Here is a 20061-nt window from a genome sequence, read left to right on the forward strand (position 1 = left end):
GTTGTGGTTGTTTTAGTGCTTCATAAGAAATTCTCATCACAGTGGTACACAGTGTACTGCAGTAGATGGTAAGGGCCAACTGCTACAAATGCACTTCACTGCAGTAAAGATATTCTGTTGAAGGTGATGGTTCTGTTCCTTCTGGTCTATTCCATAAAGCCAGTGTCTGCTTACTAAATAGATCTGGCAAATAGCTTGCCCATGAGATTGGCTAAATACTTTGAAGAGATTCTTGCTAGAGTCAGTGAGGGAATGTACAGTGTTACTTGCTTGGTGGTGTTTATTCTCAAGGCAGCACTTTCCATGGTAATCATAATCTGAGAATTAATTTATTTCCATTTTGAAGGAAATACTGGAGCAGTTCAGATTCCATTATGGCAGTATACCAAGTCTGTAACAGCAACTGCTATGCTTGGCCATACAGTAGCCTAATAAATGCCTTCTCTGGATCACCTGTATTCTTTAATTCATTACTTTTATTTTAATTCAGAACAAGCCTCAGCTGGTGCACTCTGGCAGGTACTCCTGAGGCTGGAGCCTTCCTGCAGCCCCAGAAGAATGCCTTCCAAACCCCATCTCACATGAGGCAGTTTAAAACTGAGGGGCTGCCTATTGACACCTTGCCCCCTTCCCAGGGAGGAGAGAGGGCAGGCTGAGTAATGGGCTCCCTTAAGGGCAGGGGTGGCCCAGGGAGTAGCCCTCCAGTGCCTCCTGGCAGAAGAGCTTGCCTGTGTAGCTCTCCAGGCAGGGAGCTGGCATACATATATACCATATTTACTTGAACGTAAAATGACCCTCCCCATACTTGGCTTCTATATATGAAAAAATTACAAATTTGTTATAATTTTTCAGGTATAGAATTGAATTATTGGAAGTTTGCCTTGAATTTGTTAACCCTTCCCACTGCTACAGAGGGAAAATAAATCTGAGGGGTCAGATAGCCTTGCCCTTTGCGCCCTCCCCCCCAATTTCTTTCACCTGGGCATGCAGCAGGGCTGGGGCAGCTCCGCAGCTGGCCTGCCTTTCTAGGCCACCAAGGCAGCAGTGGCTCCTTTTGGCTGCCACCACCACTGGTCCCAGCCCGATGGTACTGGTGGAGACCCATATGCACAGCCCTGCCCCCTGCCTGCTCCAGACTCGGCCTGGAGGAGTGGACTAGCCAGAACTCGCAGGCACAGCCTTTACCCCAGCCTGGCATGTGCCTTCTTTGGATTTGCCTGACCACACTGAGCAGCGGCATCCAGGCAGAAGGTGCTGCTCGGCGCAGGGGAGAAATGGACCCTTCTTGCAGCTGCCTGGAGCCTGCACCCAGGCTGCCCTGCAGCTCCTCTGCAATGCCACCACTGCCCCACTGGGCAGCCCAGAAACGGTGGTGATGGTGGAGGAGAGGAGCAGCAGGGCAGCCTGAGCATGGAATCTGGGCAGCTGCAGCAAGAAGGGCCTGGCAACAGAGAGGGGAAGGGGGCCGCTTTTACCCCATGCCAAGCATCAGCTTCTGCCTGGCTGCTGCCACTGCTGCTCAGCATAGGCAGGTGGTCCAGAGCAGGCATGGGATGGGTCAGGTTCAGGCCCATGCATGTGGGTTCCAGCTGGTCCTCTCAGGCTGGGGCAGGGGGTATGGGGTGGGCCAGGGTTGGGGGTGGGGTCGTGCGCTGTTGACAGTGGCAGGAAAGAGCCACAGAGTGCATGGGCTCTGGGCTGTTGCAGGGATGGGAACTATAGACAGGCCTGCGGTAACTCCCCAGAACTGCCTATGTAGAGATGTAACATTTCCAGAAATTTTGAAGCCATGGGGAAAAAAAACCTGGAAATTTTGGGAAAAATTGAAATATATGCAATACTTGTTTTTTTTTAGCACTTTTTACAGATCTAAATTCACTTTGCTACTTTTAAAACATAAAATGTATTATGTATAACTTGGTTTGCTCATAAAATTATCGTGTTTGATATATTTATTAAATGTTAAAGTATAGTTTGTTTCAGACAATAATTACAAAATTACTAATTGAATTTAATTTCAAATGTTTTTAATTTTTGAAAAAAAAGGAAAAAAAGCCAAGACTCATTGAATATGTATTTTGCTACATGAAACTTTGTCTAATCAGTCTCATTTTCTGATCTATCACTGTCAGCAGTTTCTGCTGCTTCTGATTCTTCTGATCCTTCATTTTTATCATCTTCATGGACTTATGAAAACTCAAGGTTTGCCCGGATTGAGACAAGCGTCTCTACTCTTTCACATGTTAGTTTATTTCTTGATTTGATGTGAGTATTTCCAGACATAGACCAGTTTCTTTCACATGCTACAGAAGAGGGAGGAATCTGAAGCAGGCGAGAAGCAAAAGGAGTCAAGCTGTGTCGTGCAAAGGCCTTGCCACCATTTTGCATGAGGGATATGCTTGGCAGAGTCCCTGACTGCATTCACCAAACAAATGAATTCATGCAGCAGCATGAATTGATTGGCAACAAAATTCTTCCCATCTGTTAATAAAGTCTTTCACTTTTCTTTCTTCTGTACTTGTAAGCAGAGGTACACTTAAAATCAACTGTTTTTGAGAATCTATCTTGGCCACTTGGTAAGGAATGTCTGACAGAAGTGCACTGTCTGATTCAGGTGCAGTGACTGCTCAAGAAATTGGCTTTAGAATCTTCAGGGAGTTCTGCAGCTGAACCCAGAGTGTTCCTTACACTTCTGGGTACTTTAAGACCCTCAGTTATTACTGTTTCTTGAAAAGCTTCTTTGCTTTTTAGTAAACTTTCAAATGAGATCACCACTCCACCTCATCTAGTTTTACTACAGTTTGAGTGTCTCTATTTTTCCATTCTTTTCTTCCTGCTTCTTTTTAAAGACTGCAGTTACAGTATGAGTAGATTTTACATGTTTTATAACTTATTTTGCTCTTCTATAGATTTTTTGCAGTGTCCAACTTCATGATGTCATTAAGAAGCAAGTTTAGCCCGTGGGATGCACATCCTATTGCAGTAATATGTGGATATTTATCCATTATGATCTCCCATGATGCTTTCATGTTACTTTGCTTTGATGACTGACAATGCAATATTTTACCACTCCCAATCTTCTGTAGGACTTCACATATTTTATTATTGATATACTTTGCAGTATACGTGTTCTTTCCTGTTTCAGTGCTTCTGTAAAAAACTGGTTGAGGTGTTTTTATCACAAAGTTTGATTCCTCTCCCCGCACATTCGTCCATCCACCTGTAAGTACTGCAAAACAGTGCTTCGTTGATTTTTTTTTTTTTCTTTTCTTTTCTTTTTTTTTTTTCCCCTTCCACAGATTGTATTAAGCATTGCATATTCTGCCTCTAAAAGAGGCTTGCTCAAAGAATGTCTGCTGGGCAAAGAGTATGATGGTATTTAAAAGCTTCCTGCCAGTATGCTTTTTCAGTTATTGACAATGGCGTCCCAGAAGAATACAGTGCTCTTTCAAGAGCTTAGTCAATTTTTTCCTGATCTTCAGGTGTCATCTTGTCTACAAATTAAGCTATTGAGAGTGTTTTGTTATGTAGTTGGTTGCAATATTTGGTTACTTGAGGTTTTTGATTGGGCAACACTTTGTGATGCTGATGTTCTAGAAGAAGCAGCAGCAGCAGAAGTAGGAGGACTTCTGGATCAAGACTTTTGGAAAGAGCTACTTGCACTTTCATCATCATGATCTACCTCCTCCTCACTTACACCCATGAAAGATTTTTTTTAATGTCTGCAGGACACTTCTTACATACAATGATGTGTTTAGTCTACCTAGTAGCATTTGGAAATGCATATTTCATTTGACAGTATTTGAAAATCACAGGGTTTTTTTCTCAGAATAACTTGCAGTGTGGAAATGCATCCATATGCTAGAAGTTGGTCGCACCATTCTGCTGAGGGAGAAAAAAGGAAAATGTAATTTAGTGGCTAGCTTGCATATATAAACACTAAGCTACAGCATGTACAAGTTTAGTAATGGATGGAGGAGAGGCCTCCTCAGAGTTAACTGTGAATAACTTCCCTGCCCTGCAGGCCTCACCTCACTGCTAAGGTTGGGTGATTTGTCACAAAACATCAGATTAGTAGGAATTCAATTATGAATTACATAGGCTATGAAAAATATACTAATGCAGCTAAAAATAGTTTAATATACTGAATTCAGAGAAATTTAAAATCTTACCTTTCAATAAAGAACTATACTTCCTTTTGGCTCCTTTGTGCTGCTTCTGTACATCTCAAGGTCACAGGGCCAGGAGAAGGCAGGTTCCTTCCAACTCCAAAACCTTTAGACTCGCTCTGTCTCCTCTCCTGAGGCTTTTGAGCAAACAGGGCAATAAGCTCCTTGTTTCTAGTCTCTACAGCAGTGTTGAGGGAGACTGAGCACAATGGGTACCACTGCATTTTTTTTTCAGATAGGTCACACTAAGCTATTCTTGTGGTGATTTGGGTAAGGGAAGGGGAACAGGTAGGGGGTGTGGGGGAGCAGGTGCATTTATTGTAACGGGTGAATAGGTTTCTTAATGTGGTTCGAGGATGTGCGTGTGTGTGTATACATACATTTTTTATTATTATTATTTCTTTTTTTTTTTTTCTCAAAAAAAAATTCTTGTGGTAGGTTCGCATTCTCTCAGTTTTTTTCCTTTAGCTTGTTGTTTTTGGCTAGGGGCAAGTGAGACTAGGAGCATCTGAACTCCAAGGCCTCTAAGGTTTGGGGCTTGCACATAGGATGCTTGCCATGGATTTAGGAGTATCTGAAGCCCCAGACTGAAGAGTCTAGGAAGTAGGATACTTGTTGGTGGTAACCTCACACACACTTGAACATCTGAGCTCCACTCATTTAATAGAATTCAGAACTGATTTGGCATAAGATACAAAATTAAAATTTAAAAGAATTCAGCATCTTGGCCTCTTTGGCTAAGATCAAATGCAGCCTTCAAGGACTTTGAATCCTAAACTTCCTCGCCCCCTCAGTTGCACCCCCCATGTTGGTGTTTGTAACTGTGTGCATTTTCTGAACCGTCTCTCTCTTAGGATGCAGTATTGTTGTGCGGGATATCCTTGTATTCTCTGCTTTGTGTCACACCCCCTTCTTCCCTTTCTCCCTTCCTACTTCCAGGCTTAGTGGGCTACATGTCTCAGATGCAACTTAGTTGCATTCCTACCACTTTCTCCATCCTCTACTATGTAGCCCCCCACTCAGGCCTCTGTATTTCTTTGTGCTTTGAATTTTTTTATTAGAACTTTAACATTTTCTACTAAATTAAATTTTTGGCACCAGGGGGAGGGTGTCAGGGCGGGCTCTGGCCCTCCCAGTGCCAGCCTGGTGGTGGTGTGCCTCCAGGCCCAGTGCAACTTCCCTGTAGCTGGAACAGGGAAGAGAGCAGGTTTCCATCTGTATATTTGGCACCAGGGGAGAGAGCTTGCTTTGGCCTCTCCGAGTGCTGGCCTGGTATTACAGCACCACCAGGCCCGGTGCTCGTTCCCTCCTAGGGAAGCAACTGCCCTTTTTTGGTTTTTTTTTTTAAGGGCCACATACCAAAAAATAAATAAATAAAGGTTTCCATAATGATGTTTCCCCAATATGATCTATAGAACTTTCATGCTAGTGATTTGATTTTTTTTTTTTTCACTATGATCATTTTTCATGCTAGTGATTTTTTTTTTCTTCACTATGGTCATTTTTTCATTTCTCTTCACCAGGGGTGTCAAACTCACGGTGGCCTGAGGGCTGGATGAGTAACACTGGACTGGTCCATGGACCAGGAGCCTCCCCTCGCTCCACCTCCAAACCAGATCCAGCACCCACTGTATGCTGTGGGTGCCCCATGTGGTGTAGACCCCAGAGTGGCTGGTGTAGTCCTGCTGGGGCAGGTGTCACTTGTATCACAGATTCAAAACCAGCTGGAACAGGCATCATGCCACACACAACCCTCATTCCAGGATCCATAACACACACGGCATCCCCAGTGGCTAATCTGGGACTGTGCCCCATGCAGCTCCTGTTCTAGCTAGTCTGGGACATGTGCTGCATGCAGCCATGTGAGACCAGCTGGAGCAGGCACCGGGTGGTGTGCACATCCCAGAGCGTCCAGCACAGGTGCCACATGCAGTGCGGTTCCTGGAGTGGCTGGAACAGGTACCACCTGCAGTGCATATTCTAAGCCCTCTCTGTGGGGCCAGTTCAGGTCAGGTCAGCCATGGGGCAGCACCTCGGGCCAGATAATGGGGCTCCTTGGACCAGATGTGGTACATGGGCCATATGTTTGACTCATCTGCTTTTCAATGTAAAAGAAAGTACTGAATGTGTCCTTCAGTTCTCCTGTACTCCAGGGATCTGGTGGCAGGGAGACCAAATGACCACTTTGAGCAATGTGTGCAACTGTAATTTGATATGCTTATGGGTTTCATTATTTAATAGGAGATTATGAATTGCAATTGTCAGAACTTGTTTTTCCTCCTGACAGAAATACACCACAAGCATGGATTTTGTGCGGAAATTTGAACGACAGTGTGGCTCGCAGGCCAGTGTGAAAAGGTTGAGATCTCACCCTACCTACCATAGCTTTAACAATAAGTGGAATCTGCCCGTTTATTTCCAAATAAGGTTAGTATTTATTCTTTACTCTTAAGGAGGGAGAAGAAGCAAAGTTGAACTCTAGCTAAAGAGCCCAGTCCTAGGTCAGAGCTCTTTTACTCTTGGAAGTTACACTTGTCAGTTAAGAAGAGCTGTATTGAAACTTGGAGAAGAACTTGTCTACTGCACTGCTCACCAGGGTATGGTAGTTATCTTGCATGTGTGTCATTGAGTTAAACCAGTCAGAACCGGCCAAGTTTATACTGTGCTTTAGTTACATTGGTACACGGCCGATAAGACTGCCAGGTGCTGGTCTAGACTAGCTTTCAGACCTTTTGTTTACCTTATGCATGTCAACCTTTGCTTCTCTAGTATTTCTGGAAATAGAATGTTTGATTGAGCAAAGTTCATGGAAGACAATAAATTTGCTGTCAGCAGGGCTTTGAAGATGTGAAGGGTTGAATATGACATTGAGAGCTTTGTCACAGTTCTGTATCCCAGTGCATCTCTGCCTCCTGCTCTGATCACATCTGGGTACTTGCCAAGGTGTAGTGCTATGCCCTTGCTTTTTCCAGAGTGGAGTCTTGCTGTTCTCCCACTTTTAGGCTGAATCCTGGGCTTACAGAACCTTGTATCAATTGTGTACCAATGCTATTCATTCAGCAGGTCTAATTGGACTCCTGTGGTCCTTTACTCAGAGAGCTTGGGACTAGTGACCCAAAGCAGCCTTCTTAAAAAACAGAAGTTGTGTTTTCATCTTAACAATTAGTCCAAAACATAGGTAGTGTAAGAGTGATGTCAGTAATCTAAGAGGCAAGTATTTCTTAGGGTGATATCTTTTATTGGGCCAACTATATAGCTGGGATAAAGTTAGACAAGCTTTTGAATTCGAGACATCCTTTGTCAGGTCATAGGTTGATAAAGAATGTTTTACGTTCAAACGCTTGTCCAGCTCTATCCCAACTACCCAGCTGGTTTAATAAAAGATAGCAAAGAAATCCGTGCCTCTCTCCAAAGCATATCTAAGAGAGGATTTTTAAAACAGGTGCACACTCATGACTTTGCTGTCTAGCAGCTTGTCATCCTTTGACAAGAACTGTAGGTGGGTTGTTCTCACTTCACTCCCTTCAAACACTTGTGTGCCCTTCCTTAGCAGCATCTTTTCTCTTACCCCTGAAGTCCTTCGTCTCTGGTTTCCTGGACTCTGGTTCTACTGTGAAGAGGGAGCTCAGGTGCTTAACCCAAGCTACCCAAGCTAGTGCCATGAGCTTAGCAGATATGCATGGTTTCTGCATTGTCTGTTGTAATATCCACCTATAGATAGCTATCTAAAAACTTTGTTTGCCTTCCTGCTTATGAGATATATAAAATTTACAGAGCAGCTCCATTTCCTTCATAAACTTTAAAATGTAATTTTGATTAAATGTTCTTTAAGCAAAATTGAGTTTTTTTCAGCATTGTTTCAATAAAACAGGGAAGGAGCTTTGGCATATCCCTTTGTCTGAAAATGCTTTGCCTGTAGGACACCTGAGATCAGATGAACTTTTTTCCACTGGTTAAAACAAATATAAAAAAATAATTCCTTTTAGACCTTTGTGCTTTTGTTCAAGGTTGCTACTTAGCCATTCAGCATCCTTTTTTGTAAAAGATGATAAAATGATGGAAGTCATTTGTGAAAGTTATAAAGTTATTCATATCACTTCTGAATTTTGTGATATGATTCAGGAAGATCGTTGAATATTTATTGAACATTTCTTTTGCACAGATTCTGAAAATATTGATACATTAATTTCAAGTCATGAGTAGACATCAGGGAAACTATTGGTTTAAGCATGATTTTAGCTTTAGATTAAGCGTTGAAATTCATTGACACACTTAAATTGAACAGGCTTTTTGGTGGAAACCACTATGTGTTCTTTAAGTTAAGATTTCTGTTGACTGTATAAGCTGAGAGAAAACTGCACAGAGGAGTTGCTGGGGCTGAGATAAACGCTTAAGATGTCGTTAGGGAGCTTCTGCCTCATGGCATATTTGACAATAGGTCTTAGTGGTTGTCTAGCATTATTAAATTATGTTTCTTGCTTTTGGAAAAAGTGAACATGCCTGTCACAACTTGGTAGTTCATAAAAATAATGCAGTGTTGGGAATGCAGTATTTAATTGGTTATGATGAGAGAGAATATTAGCTTATACAGTTTATTGTGAGAAGATGGGAATTGCTCTTTCTGATCAGGGCTGTGGTCCAGTCCAGTATCCCACATTTGTCATAGATGATACTGGCACATAGATGACACTTCAAAAGTTACTGCAAACTTTGTATTGGGTAATAATGAACTTTTTTGGTGAAAGTTGCGTGGAAAGTCTATACTGTGGAAATTGAAGCAAAAAAAAAAGACAAATCACAAATGGCACAAAAGAGAAATTCTCCTAATAGACAAATATAAAAGAGCAGCTTTGCTTCATGGTAATTAAAGAAAATCTTGGTAAGAACCAACACACTGAAAAATAGGATGCTGGAGCTGCATAATGCATTAGACAGATAAGTACCTTGTGCCTGTGCATCCTGTTGAGGTAACACATCTTGGACTGCAGGAAGGAACTGAAGGTTTTAATCCCAACTTTTCCTCTTATAACCCCAAAATCTATCTTCTTGGAAAAAGAGGTCAAGGCATCCTGGGAGGAACTATTGATTTTTCTCAGGTACAGACCTGTTTGCAGAACCTTGTGCCACTGTTCATTAGCAAACATGTAGAAAGCTACAGGCACCATAATCATGTGATGCACCTGAAGGTCAGCTAAAGCAAATGTGAGATGTGTTGACTTTTTCAATGTGAAAACACTTCAAACTAAACATTTTTTTTCTCACTGAAGCTGAGGACTTGGCAATGTCTGTAAGATGCCATTTTTTTCTCAGCACGGTTAAAATTATAACTTTTATCACTTCCCATTTATACTGTATAAGCTATATCTCAGCCTGTGAAATACCACTGTTTCTCTTTCAAATCTTTTCCAAACCACAAACGACATTTTGGTTTTTTATGTAGCTGACACGTAAGATATGTTTAGATACCAGTTTAAATTGTTTTTTATCATTTAACATTGAATATTTTTCTTTCCATCAGGTTTAGAGAAATAGCAGGGGCCTTAGAAGCAGCACTTTCTGATAGCTTAGAAGAAGCACCAGGTAAATTTCCTGCACTATGCCTACCAACTTTTATAGTGTCTATAAATTGTTACCAGGTAATGATGAAGACTGCTTGTTAATGACCAAATCTTAAATACTTAAAATCACATTTGTTCCTAGTAAGTCAGATGAAAAGGCTAAATTAAGTCAGTAAAATGTGCAGCATGATCTTTCTTTATAAAATTCAGCTGACCTTTCTAAATTAGTATAGGTCTCCTATGGGGGGAATGAAAAGGTTATGCCATCTGTGTGTACCTCTTGCTTTAGCAGCTGTAAGTTTTTAAGTAGGAAATGAGGAAATAGCAGATTCTCTGCAGCATTTGTACTTGTTACAATTGGTAATGTTGGTGTCATACCAAGGAATTCTTTGTATGCCACATTGGCTGTAAATTGGGAAGTAACAGTAAATTCATATCTGTGGAGTGAATTTAGGACAGTGCATGGGCAGATCTAGAATTTTGAAAAGGAGTGTGCGGATGGTGAGATGCATCATCCCATATAAAACGACACATTTTTTCCAGTTAGGAATAAAATAGAAGCTTTACTAATATGCTAGGGCATAGGTCTGTATTATTTAGTTGAAGATTGAAGCAAAAATGAGTATAACTTATTTGGAATGAGCTAAAAATTGTCTGCAGGGCTGTGAAATAGGAGTTACGTTACTAGAAACAACTAACAGACAGCAGCATTGCAGTACAAAGGCTAGCTTGATTGGTGGAACATCAAAATCATTAAAAAGAAGAGAGGAGCGCAACCATTTGTGAAATGAAGAGTTTAGAAGGGGCCAGGTAGACTATAATGAGCCAAGAAGTCAGGAGACTCCCTCAGCACTGCCTGACTAGAAGTGCTCCTGGCACTGCCAGGTAATTGGTTTTAAACCTTGGGTGGACCAGGAATCAAAGAGGGGTTCAAGTGCTCCAGTGCACCTCCTTGGATATGCCCCTGGGAGGATGAATAATATTAAATAAGATTGAAGGAAGCTGGCTGGTGGTGTAAGAGTAGGACTTAATGCGCTTTTAGAATAAAGCATTAAAGCCAGAGAAGCTGTTCCTTCATGCAGTAGAAAGAGTATGAAGAAGAGCCAGCTAAAATCAGCACTTTTATAAAACGAACTAGATGTTCTAAGCGTATGACTGAGTTGAAAATCAGACAGCCAGGCTGTGGATGGAACACGCTGCTTTTGTTTCAAGTATTTATGCATTAATCTAGAAACTAAATGAGAAGTACTTAGCTCCCAGATAGTAAACTACTGAACAGTTGTATCAAAGCTACTTAAAAAGTATTACATTATGGATGTTACTTTTATGAGTGGTCCATAAATATTTGAAGTAGGCTCCTAGTACTGGCAGTTACAACACCATAGCTTGTTGCAGTTGTCAGTACAGGGAAGGATTACTGTTTTGATTGGCAGCTTGTATGCACTTGGTCAACATTGTAGTTTTTGGGGGTTTGTTGTAATGTCCCTTGTGAAACCTGGGATTAGATAACATTTCCAGAACTGGTTTTTGTTATTCCATCAGATCATCAGGGACCTGATTTGCGTTCTCACCACGTTTGCCAAGGGCGGTACTCTTATCTGTTGCCTTTATGTTGCACTTTCATACACAAAATAGTGGATCTTTGAGATTTACATCAGGGCTGTCCAATTTGGGCTGGCCATGTGCTACATGAGTTATATCCTGGGCTCCTGGAATTTCTCCCCTCCCACCCTTCAATCAGCCCACTGCCACATGGGCAGAGCTGGTGGTATGTGGTCCCTTGACCCACCAGCTACACAGGTGGTGCACAGCCTCTTGCTGCAAGGGTGACACACAGACCTCCAGGGCCCTCTCCTGCCACACAGTGGTGAGAGAGACAGTTGCAGGGGCCCATGGGCCACATGCTGGCCCCTCATGGGCTACCAGTTGGACAGCCTTAATCTAGAGGAATGTGGATCTGAACTTAAATAGTTCCTTTTAAACAATCTTACTCAGTTTTTGCCACCTTCAGAATAATTTGTGACTGCTGAAGTTTAGAATGTTTCAATTTTTAGAAGTCTATAATAAAACAGTTTAAATAAATTATTATAGGCTTTTAAAAAACAAAATCTTGACTCGTGATTAGTAACTTAACCTTTACTCTCTTCTTGTCTTTAGCTGAAAGCTCATACTGTCTGTTAGCCACTCACATGGTGTGGGTGAGTCTTTTGAAGTGTTGGTCAGATCAGATTTTTCTACCATTACTAACACACCGTTTGTGGAAACTTACCCTGCAAATCTTAGCACGCTACTCTGTGTTCATTAATGAGGTAAGAAAATAGTACCTTTTTAGGTGAAGAAATCCTTATTGTTGCATTTTTCCTTAGGTCCATGACACTAAAAAAGGTACCACTGCAAAATGTGTTCTGTGTTGCTGTTGTGTCAGTACTGTTTCAAGGATGTTCTTGACAGCCCGTTCACCAGCTGGTCATCTTAAAAAAAAGTTCTGTTGTTCACTGTAGTGTTCACTTCAGTTCTGTGTTATAGCTGAAACAACTAAACTGCTGACCCTTGTCACTTTATTGCTGGGAAATTATTTATTATAGCCTGTAGTGTTTAGAGCAATGATTCTCAATCAGGGTGTTGTGAGATCCTTTTAAGGGTGTACTGTTAGGTGTGCAAACACCAATATGTGTTTTCAACACCATGGACTCCTGTATGAAATCTCTGTGAATCATTCTGACCTGTTGTGGTCTTTCTGAGTGCTCTGCAACCGAAGAATTGCTCTATTATTTCTTCAGAGCCAAAGATGAGTGAAAGCTAAGGGCTTATATTTTCTGATGGGTGCCATGAGCGTAAGGTTGAGAACCACTGGGTTAGGGGGATATGATATGTTTTTACAAAGGTGAAAGTAAAGTAACTGTTGCATTTCTTTACAAAATGGAAAAAAATATAATCAAATTCATGACCCTCATGCCTTCTTCTGGTACAGTCTGAACTCGAGCACAGTGATATAACTTTGAACATCCTATTTTATTGACTTGACTCCAATACCAACTTTTTACACGCGTCTTTTTAAAAGAAGGTATATTTGAGTTTTATGTAATGCAACTCTTGGGTGATGCTGTGAAGGGTCAGAGTCTTTGAGGTCTTAGGTTTGTGTTTAAAAAACATGATCCTGAGAAAACAGGAATAAGCTTTGTGTTGATTGCTAATAACTTGTATGTGTTATTGGGATGGGGGGAAAGATGGGAGGTCTGCCCACATCAGAGTTGCATATCCAGCTTGTGAAACCTTTTCTAAGAAGGATGCTCATTGTTCATTCTGATATCACAGCTTTTGCTCAGGCCTATCTCTAATGAAAGTACAAAGGACAACAAAAAATCTGTGGCAACCATTAGCAAGGAATCTGCTGTAAACCTGAACTCAAGAGAGGATCAGGGAAGTGTCCCTTCTCCAGAAACACAGCCGTTACCTTCTATATCCAATATTCAGCTGGTGTATGTAGCTGCAGATCTGGAGAAACTTCAAGAGCAGGTGTGTGTGTTACTGTACGTACATGAAAGCTTTATTTGACCGCATGTTCGTACTGTTTGGCAGCATTCATAACTTATTAAATATTTACCAGTGCTGAAACTAGCACAGTCTATGTTTAGGAGATATTAAAAGGACTGAAGCCTTACAGAGACTGTCTTATATTTAATTTGGATCTTACCTGTCTCAGAGAAACTAGTTCAGGTACAGATAATTTTAAGGGTTCTAGCTTCTCAGTATAACACTGTTTTGATAGTTACTATACCAGCTGATGAAACCAGGAATTTTGTTCCTTTTTGGTATGAACGAGCCAGGCTCTCACCGCTCCCTGTGTGACATCGATTATCAGAAAGACTGGTATTCAGGGACACCATACACAATTGGGTTCCATGTTCCAACACATTAGTAGTTTAGACAGACATTTACTGTTTTACAAGTCTCACAGCTAGCTTACATTTTGCAGATCCACTGTACTTTCAGTTGATTCAGCAGAAGTTTCCCTAACCCTTGAATGAACAGACTTGCTTTGGAATAATGTTGTTTTATTAGCTTGAGATGTTTTGCATTGGGGATGGAAATGGGAGAGGGCACTGAATATGTAATACTTTATTGTCATGTCACACTTTGATCATGTTAATTCCCATCTAATAGTAATTAAAATATAGACATTGATTAACATAGCCCTCTCTTCTTTTTAATTTATGACATATTTGCAGAACTTAAAGAAACAGATCCAAATGCATTCATAACAGGTGGTTGTATGTGTGTTTTTGTTCAGCTTCCTGAACTCTTAGAAATAATCAAACCAAAACTTGAAATGATTGGCTTCAAGAATCTATCCTGTATCACAGGTAAAGGTGTGGGTTTGACTTTTAGCCATTGCTAATTTTTTTTAGCCATAGCTGTTAATTAAAAATGGTCCTGGTGGGAACCTTCAGCTTCAGAAAAGTTTCCACTAATCTGGGGAGGAAAGTCGGGTGTTGGAACTGAACTGGCTATGAAATGAGCTGTTAGTAGATATTTCTCCTAAATTGTGTAATGCTATATATAGATATCAACTGCAGTAATATCAGGGTTGTGTGTTGAAGGTGTTACATCTTGTTCTGGGACATTGGGAATGGGAAAGGTTGCATCAGTTTGCTAATTTTTGTTGTTGAGCAGGGTAGCTTAGTTTACACCTCAGTCTTTGTACTTCAACAGGAGCCTTAGAAGACTCGAAGGCTTCTTTATCAGCCTGCATGCCCACTTTGAATGATAGGATTATTCAGGATTTAAGTGAGAACTGTTTCAGTTACCTGAAAAGTGCCTTAGAAGTTCCAAGGCTCTACAGGAGAACCAATAAGGTAACAACAATGCTTGTGAAAAGAATGCTTTCATGAAAAATTTAGACTGTGAATGTAATCAGACGATGATTCAGAGTTCCTATCAAACGTATTTATAAGAGCTTGCAATAACCCCCTTCTATGAGTACTTAATATTTATCAGCTGGCTCAATTATTAAAATAGTTAAAACCTACTGTCACCCATGGAGTACAATGCATCTGTCACGGAGTAAATTGGCTCCATTCTGTAAGAAAAGTGAAGTGGACACACAATGCACAACATTACACTAGTGTAAGTCACTCCACCCCTGGGGTAGAGTTACCCTGCAAAGTTAGGAGTAACTGTACACTGGTATATAGTCACATGTCCACTGTGCTAATCATTTTCAGGTAACCCAACCTTCTGGTCACTGCAAACTTGCTCCCCTGTCAGGCACTGTGCTTAGGAGGACTGGTCATGTATCTTTTCCTTACTATGGAATAAACTTAGTAAAGAGTAAAATGTGATGTTATATATTCTGTAATAATTGTGTTTAAGCCACCAATGGGTGGGAACCTTCAAGAACTATTATTTTTCAGAACCAGATGTATAGTTTTGTCCAATGTACTGCAGCCATCTGTATACCCGTAGCTATTTTTTGCTAAGAGGGGAGATTGTCGTGGTCATGGAAAGTGACCTCCTATCTCCTCCTCAGATTTGGTTCTCATCTTCCCAGTCAAACTTCTCCAGAGCTGAAGGTGAAAGTGCATCGGCTCTACCACTGCTCTCCCTCTTCTGTGAACAAATGAGAAACTTTAAACTGTGGAGCTGTCAAGCCTGTTCATTTGGTGCAGGAGTGTCAAGCTCATGTGACCCTACAGGCCAGATGAGTAGTGTGGGGCCAGTCCATGGGCCAGTTGAATGGCATGTGGTAGATCACTGGCACATGGCTGGCCCCACAGCTGGGCTTGTGGTCCTTCCCTTATTCCTCCCTTACCCCCTCTTTCCCCTCCCCCCGCTTCCCTCACAAGCCAGACCCAGCACATGTGGTACTTGCTGTGGCCGGTCGGCCACGTGCCACATGGTGCCTGCTCCAGATAAGCCAGGACCCCCCACTGTACGTGGTGTCTTCCACTAGAGTATCCTGGGGGGTGGTGTACCATGTGCAGCATGGGTTCCAGGTCTGCTGGAATGGGCACCATGTGCTCTGGCCCTGCATATACCACGTGCTGTGTGTGGGTCAACTCCAGACCCAGAGACAGCACAAAGGGTCACATGGTTTCTATGACTGATCTGTCCACAGGCTGTATCTTTGACAGGCCAGATTTAGGGAATATCACATTTTCCAAGAGTGGGTGGAAAGCAAATATTAGTTGGAGGGGGCACTGCTCTTCAGACAGTAGTTTGCCATATTACTATGACCAGCAGGTTCCATGTTTGCTGCTACTTAATGTCACTCAAGATTTTCTGGTTTGTTGAGTAATTTTGTGATTCTTTCCCTTTCCTGAGCATGGAATCTTGTCTGCCAGATTGTCATCAACAAAGTCTGCCTTTGGGCTTATATGTCTTGCATTTGCATCACGCGGTAATACTTGGCACTAGAGTTTTTAAATAACAGAATATTTATCTCCTCTTTTCCCCACCTTGCTTTCCACATCATCTACCAGGAGGTACCAACTAAAGCTTCACCATACGTAGACAGTGCTCTGAAACCTTTTTATCGGCTGCAGAGTGAGTACAAAGATATATTGAAACAGCCCATGGTTCGTCAGTGGTTGGAAGGTGCCCTCTCTGAAAGTACACAGAAGTAAGTAAAAAAGAAGTAGTCGTATATAGAGCAATCACATTATTAGCTGAAATTCTGATGTGTTTTGGTTTGTCATATCTGAAAAATGATCTATAATTTAGTGCAGTTGTAAAAATAAGGCAAGAATGTATTGCTCTGTCATAATAGTATATCTATGCAAACATTGTGTAGTCTATATAAACAGGATGCAGGCCTGAGAGTTGGCAGATTGGATTCTTGTTCACAGCTTTGCTTCCAGCAAGCTGCGCAACCTGGGCTTAAGCACGCACGCATTGCTTAGGCCCTCTCTACATGTTACAGGTTTAGCGCAATTAATTGGTTAATTGCATAATTACATGGAGACCAGTTATAGGTACAAAATAACTATCATACAATAAAAATCTCCAACCAGCTTTAAAGTTAGACCTCAAAAACGCATACTAACTTTATAGCTGGTTGCTACTGAGCTTTAATTTGCACATGTAGAGCTCTCTCCCATGCGTTGGGAGCCCCATCAGCTGGTGGGGCTCCCAGCCTCAGGGGTGCAAACCTGGAGCCCTGGGGACCACAGCTGCTGCAATTCCCAGGGCTCAGGGGTGTGTGAAGACCCTTAGGCCCACACAGGGCTCTGGGTCTTGGCTCTGCTTCCTGCATGGCTGGGACCCAGAAACCCCACAGCTGACAGGGTCCCAGTTCCTGGCTGCACCTCACACACAGTGAGGACCTGAAGCCCTATCAACTACAGGGTCTCTGGGTCTTGGTCTACATGGCCCCTCATGGCTTGAAGCCACTTCAGCAAAGGGGCCTCCCAGCTATGGGTGGCTGCTTTTTGCCCATGCAGGGGGAGCCCAGAACCAGACTCCCCCTACACTGCCAATAAGGCATGAATCAGGTCCAAAATACAATCCACAATCACATGGCTTGGCAGATATGTAGCATGGCAGGAGGAACTATTGTGTGGTTCACACATTAGTTCCAGTTGCACCTTTACCTGCATGTTTGGAGGGAGCCTTAGTGTTGCAGTGCTGAGCTGACACAAGAACCTGTCTCATTTTCAGAAGTGAATGAAGTGCTCTGGAACCCCTCACTGACTGTTAGCGGACAGCACTGAAGTACCTTTAAAAATCTGTACCTTAACCTTTCTGTGTTGCTTTTCTCTTCATCTTAAACTGGATGCAGTGGTTACCCACTTTTTTAAAATGGCTTTGAGATTTGGGAATGAAGCTCTTAATATTTTTAGTGTTTCATTAAGTATTTCATAGTTGAAAATGGAAAAGGATTCAGGTATCAGCCATCTCAGAATGTTTGAAGTCTAGGAATGATATTGGTGGGAGTTTTAGTTTTGCACTGTTGTGTATATGGTGTGTTGTATGACATACACATTTATGTAGGAGCTTAACTCTCTTTCTCATTACCCTGTCTTTACTCAGGTATTATGAAACTGTATCAGATGTTTTGAGCTCTGTAAAGAAAATGGAAGAGAGCTTGAAAAGGCTAAAACAGGCCAGAAAAACTGTAACTTCAAACAGTGTTGGTTCAAATGGGGGCATGAGTGATGATAACAAAATCAGACTACAGTTAGCCCTGGATGTTGACTACTTTGGGGACCAGGTAAGGTGCAATAGTAGCAAGTTTCATTGTTATGGAATTACCATTACTGAGTATTTTGTGGCCTAACTTAATTGTTCAGTTTTATTCAAATTGACTAGAAAGAGCTTTCAGTAGAGATGTCTATGCTGGATGAGGTTTCTCCTTTAAACCTTTGAGCTTTTCCTGTTCTGCAGAAACTTGTCAGATTTATCATAAATGTTCCTGTTCCAGTGGGGGCAAACCTAAGGCCAGTCAAAATACTTTTCTGAAAGTCCAGAGTAAGAGACTATTCCCAGAACAGCCAGTGGTTATGGCAATCCCCTGAGTACCAGAGTTCCCAGGTTCAAACCCCAGCTTTGCTTGCCTGTTCTGGGCTGGATGGGTGTCTCTGTCTTTCATGCTGTATCCAGAAATTTCAGCTGAGGAAGCTGTATTAAAAATCGTTGCATGCTTCCTTAAAATCAGTGTCATCAGCATTTCGTAACGAAAGCATTTGACTGGAAAAATCCCCACTGGCTCTAGCTATGGATTGCCTGGAAAATGTAAATGTTTGCCTGAAAAATGTGTGTATGTTAATTGAAAAGAGATAACAGAACAAAGTTGGAGAGGAGCCTTTTTATGGAGAGCAGCATTTGCTGGGATGGCATTTGCTTCAGGTCAGCATAAGGCAAAGTTTCATATGGTCTTTTCTAAATGTTTTTTCTAGTAATATGATGCCAATTAGCAAGGTGTCATTTGCTTATCCCACAAAAGCAGAAAAAGGACAACAATTTAATATTTTTTCCTATGGCTTTTTTAGATGCAAAAGATGGGATTGCAGACGAGTGACATAAAAAGTTTTTCAGCTCTCACAGAGCTTGTTCAAGCTGCCAAGGATCAGACTGCTGTGGAATAGCCTTAAATATTTTGGAAAACATATGAAGAGGAACCATGTCTCCAAAAGACGGGAGAATTGTTATACTGTTCTCTCTCAAATGCTATATAGCAACAAAGTGCTTCCTGACGTATCTCCTGCAACAAGTTAATGCACCTTTTGTCAAGATACAGACTTGTGTGACCAAAAACACCACCTAAGAGAGCATATACCAGTCCTTCCATTGTATGGAAGACGATTTGAAGAGTTCTAAATGTTTTATTGTAGAATAAAAACAAAGAAAATGTCTTTATTTTTATTATAAATCTTACAATATGGAAGAATTGATTTAACATGATTAAAATAAATATGTAATGAATTCTGTCTTTCTGTTTGTATCATTTGAGTGGGAGGAGGGTTGGTGCAATGGACTGTGTGGCTCTAGGGTTTTTTCAGTTAAAGGCCCTTGGCAGGCATGCAGATAAAGCTGTGATGGGGTCTGATGCGTGATCCAGTTATATTTCCAGCCATGCCAAATGGACATGGCAGGAGGTATGATTGTGGGATCGAGCATCAGATCCCATCACACCTTATTGCTGGTACAGGGGGAGCCCAGGATATGGATCTGGAGCTCCTCTTGAACCAGCAAGTACCAGGCTCCCATGGCTGGGATCCTCATCAGCTGCTGGGCTCCCAGCCATGTGGGGACACCATGCACCTCTGAGGCTGGAGGACATTAGCTGGTTCGTGTAATAACTTTGTGGCTTATTCCTTGTTCTGTCACACCATTAACTGTATTAACATGTAGTCGGGTAACTTCTTGAGACACGATTACAAGGTTATTCGCATCTTAAGTGTAACATGTGCCAGGTACCAGAATAAAAGATGAAAGGATCGAAAGCTCTTATTGTCCCTTTAGCTGGATTTGTCTTCACATCTTGTATATGGAGTAGATTCTTATTATCCAGAAGGATCCTAGGGCACTTCACAGATCATAAGATAGCTTCATTCGCCAGTAAAATGACTAATTTTCAGTTTTGCAAGGGGTGTATAGGTTGGCTTGAAATTGTAGTTGAAATTTAAATCTATTTAGAAATATTAAACTGACAAAAAGTTAGTGCCATAGCATGCTGAAGACAATCTGAACGCATCAGATCTGGCTATTTCAGTGGAACAAATTACTGTGTTTTTAGGAACTCTGACTGAAAATTGAAGAAAGAAATAAAAAATTGCTGAGTGGAGTTCAGATCTCGGTTTAACCTGTGAAGATCTGAGAATAGTTTTGGGATC

At 41.6% G+C, this 20061-nt stretch overlaps 1 protein-coding gene across 2 annotated transcripts in view; it reads left to right on the forward strand.

Annotated features, from left to right (window-relative positions):
* Positions 1 to 19849, forward strand: part of COG2 (component of oligomeric golgi complex 2) — a 42690-nt gene extending 22841 nt beyond the window's left edge. The window contains exons 10-18 of one of the 2 annotated variants that reach the window (XM_025194848.1): positions 6457 to 6596; positions 9688 to 9749; positions 11885 to 12036; positions 13043 to 13243; positions 14019 to 14091; positions 14441 to 14583; positions 16210 to 16349; positions 17759 to 17939; positions 18718 to 19849. In XM_025194848.1, the coding sequence (XP_025050633.1) occupies positions 6457 to 6596; positions 9688 to 9749; positions 11885 to 12036; positions 13043 to 13243; positions 14019 to 14091; positions 14441 to 14583; positions 16210 to 16349; positions 17759 to 17939; positions 18718 to 18813 (1188 nt within the window). In that variant the 3' untranslated portion in view covers positions 18814 to 19849. The remainder of the gene's footprint in view (positions 1 to 6456; positions 6597 to 9687; positions 9750 to 11884; positions 12037 to 13042; positions 13244 to 14018; positions 14092 to 14440; positions 14584 to 16209; positions 16350 to 17758; positions 17940 to 18717) is intronic. The other variant, XM_006016975.3, reaches the window with a different exon arrangement.
* The last annotated feature ends 212 nt before the right edge of the window (positions 19850 to 20061 follow it).

Source organism: Alligator sinensis, unplaced genomic scaffold (assembly GCF_000455745.1).
Source record: "Alligator sinensis unplaced genomic scaffold, ASM45574v1 scaffold448_1, whole genome shotgun sequence".
NCBI classification, from domain to species: domain Eukaryota; kingdom Metazoa; phylum Chordata; order Crocodylia; family Alligatoridae; genus Alligator; species Alligator sinensis.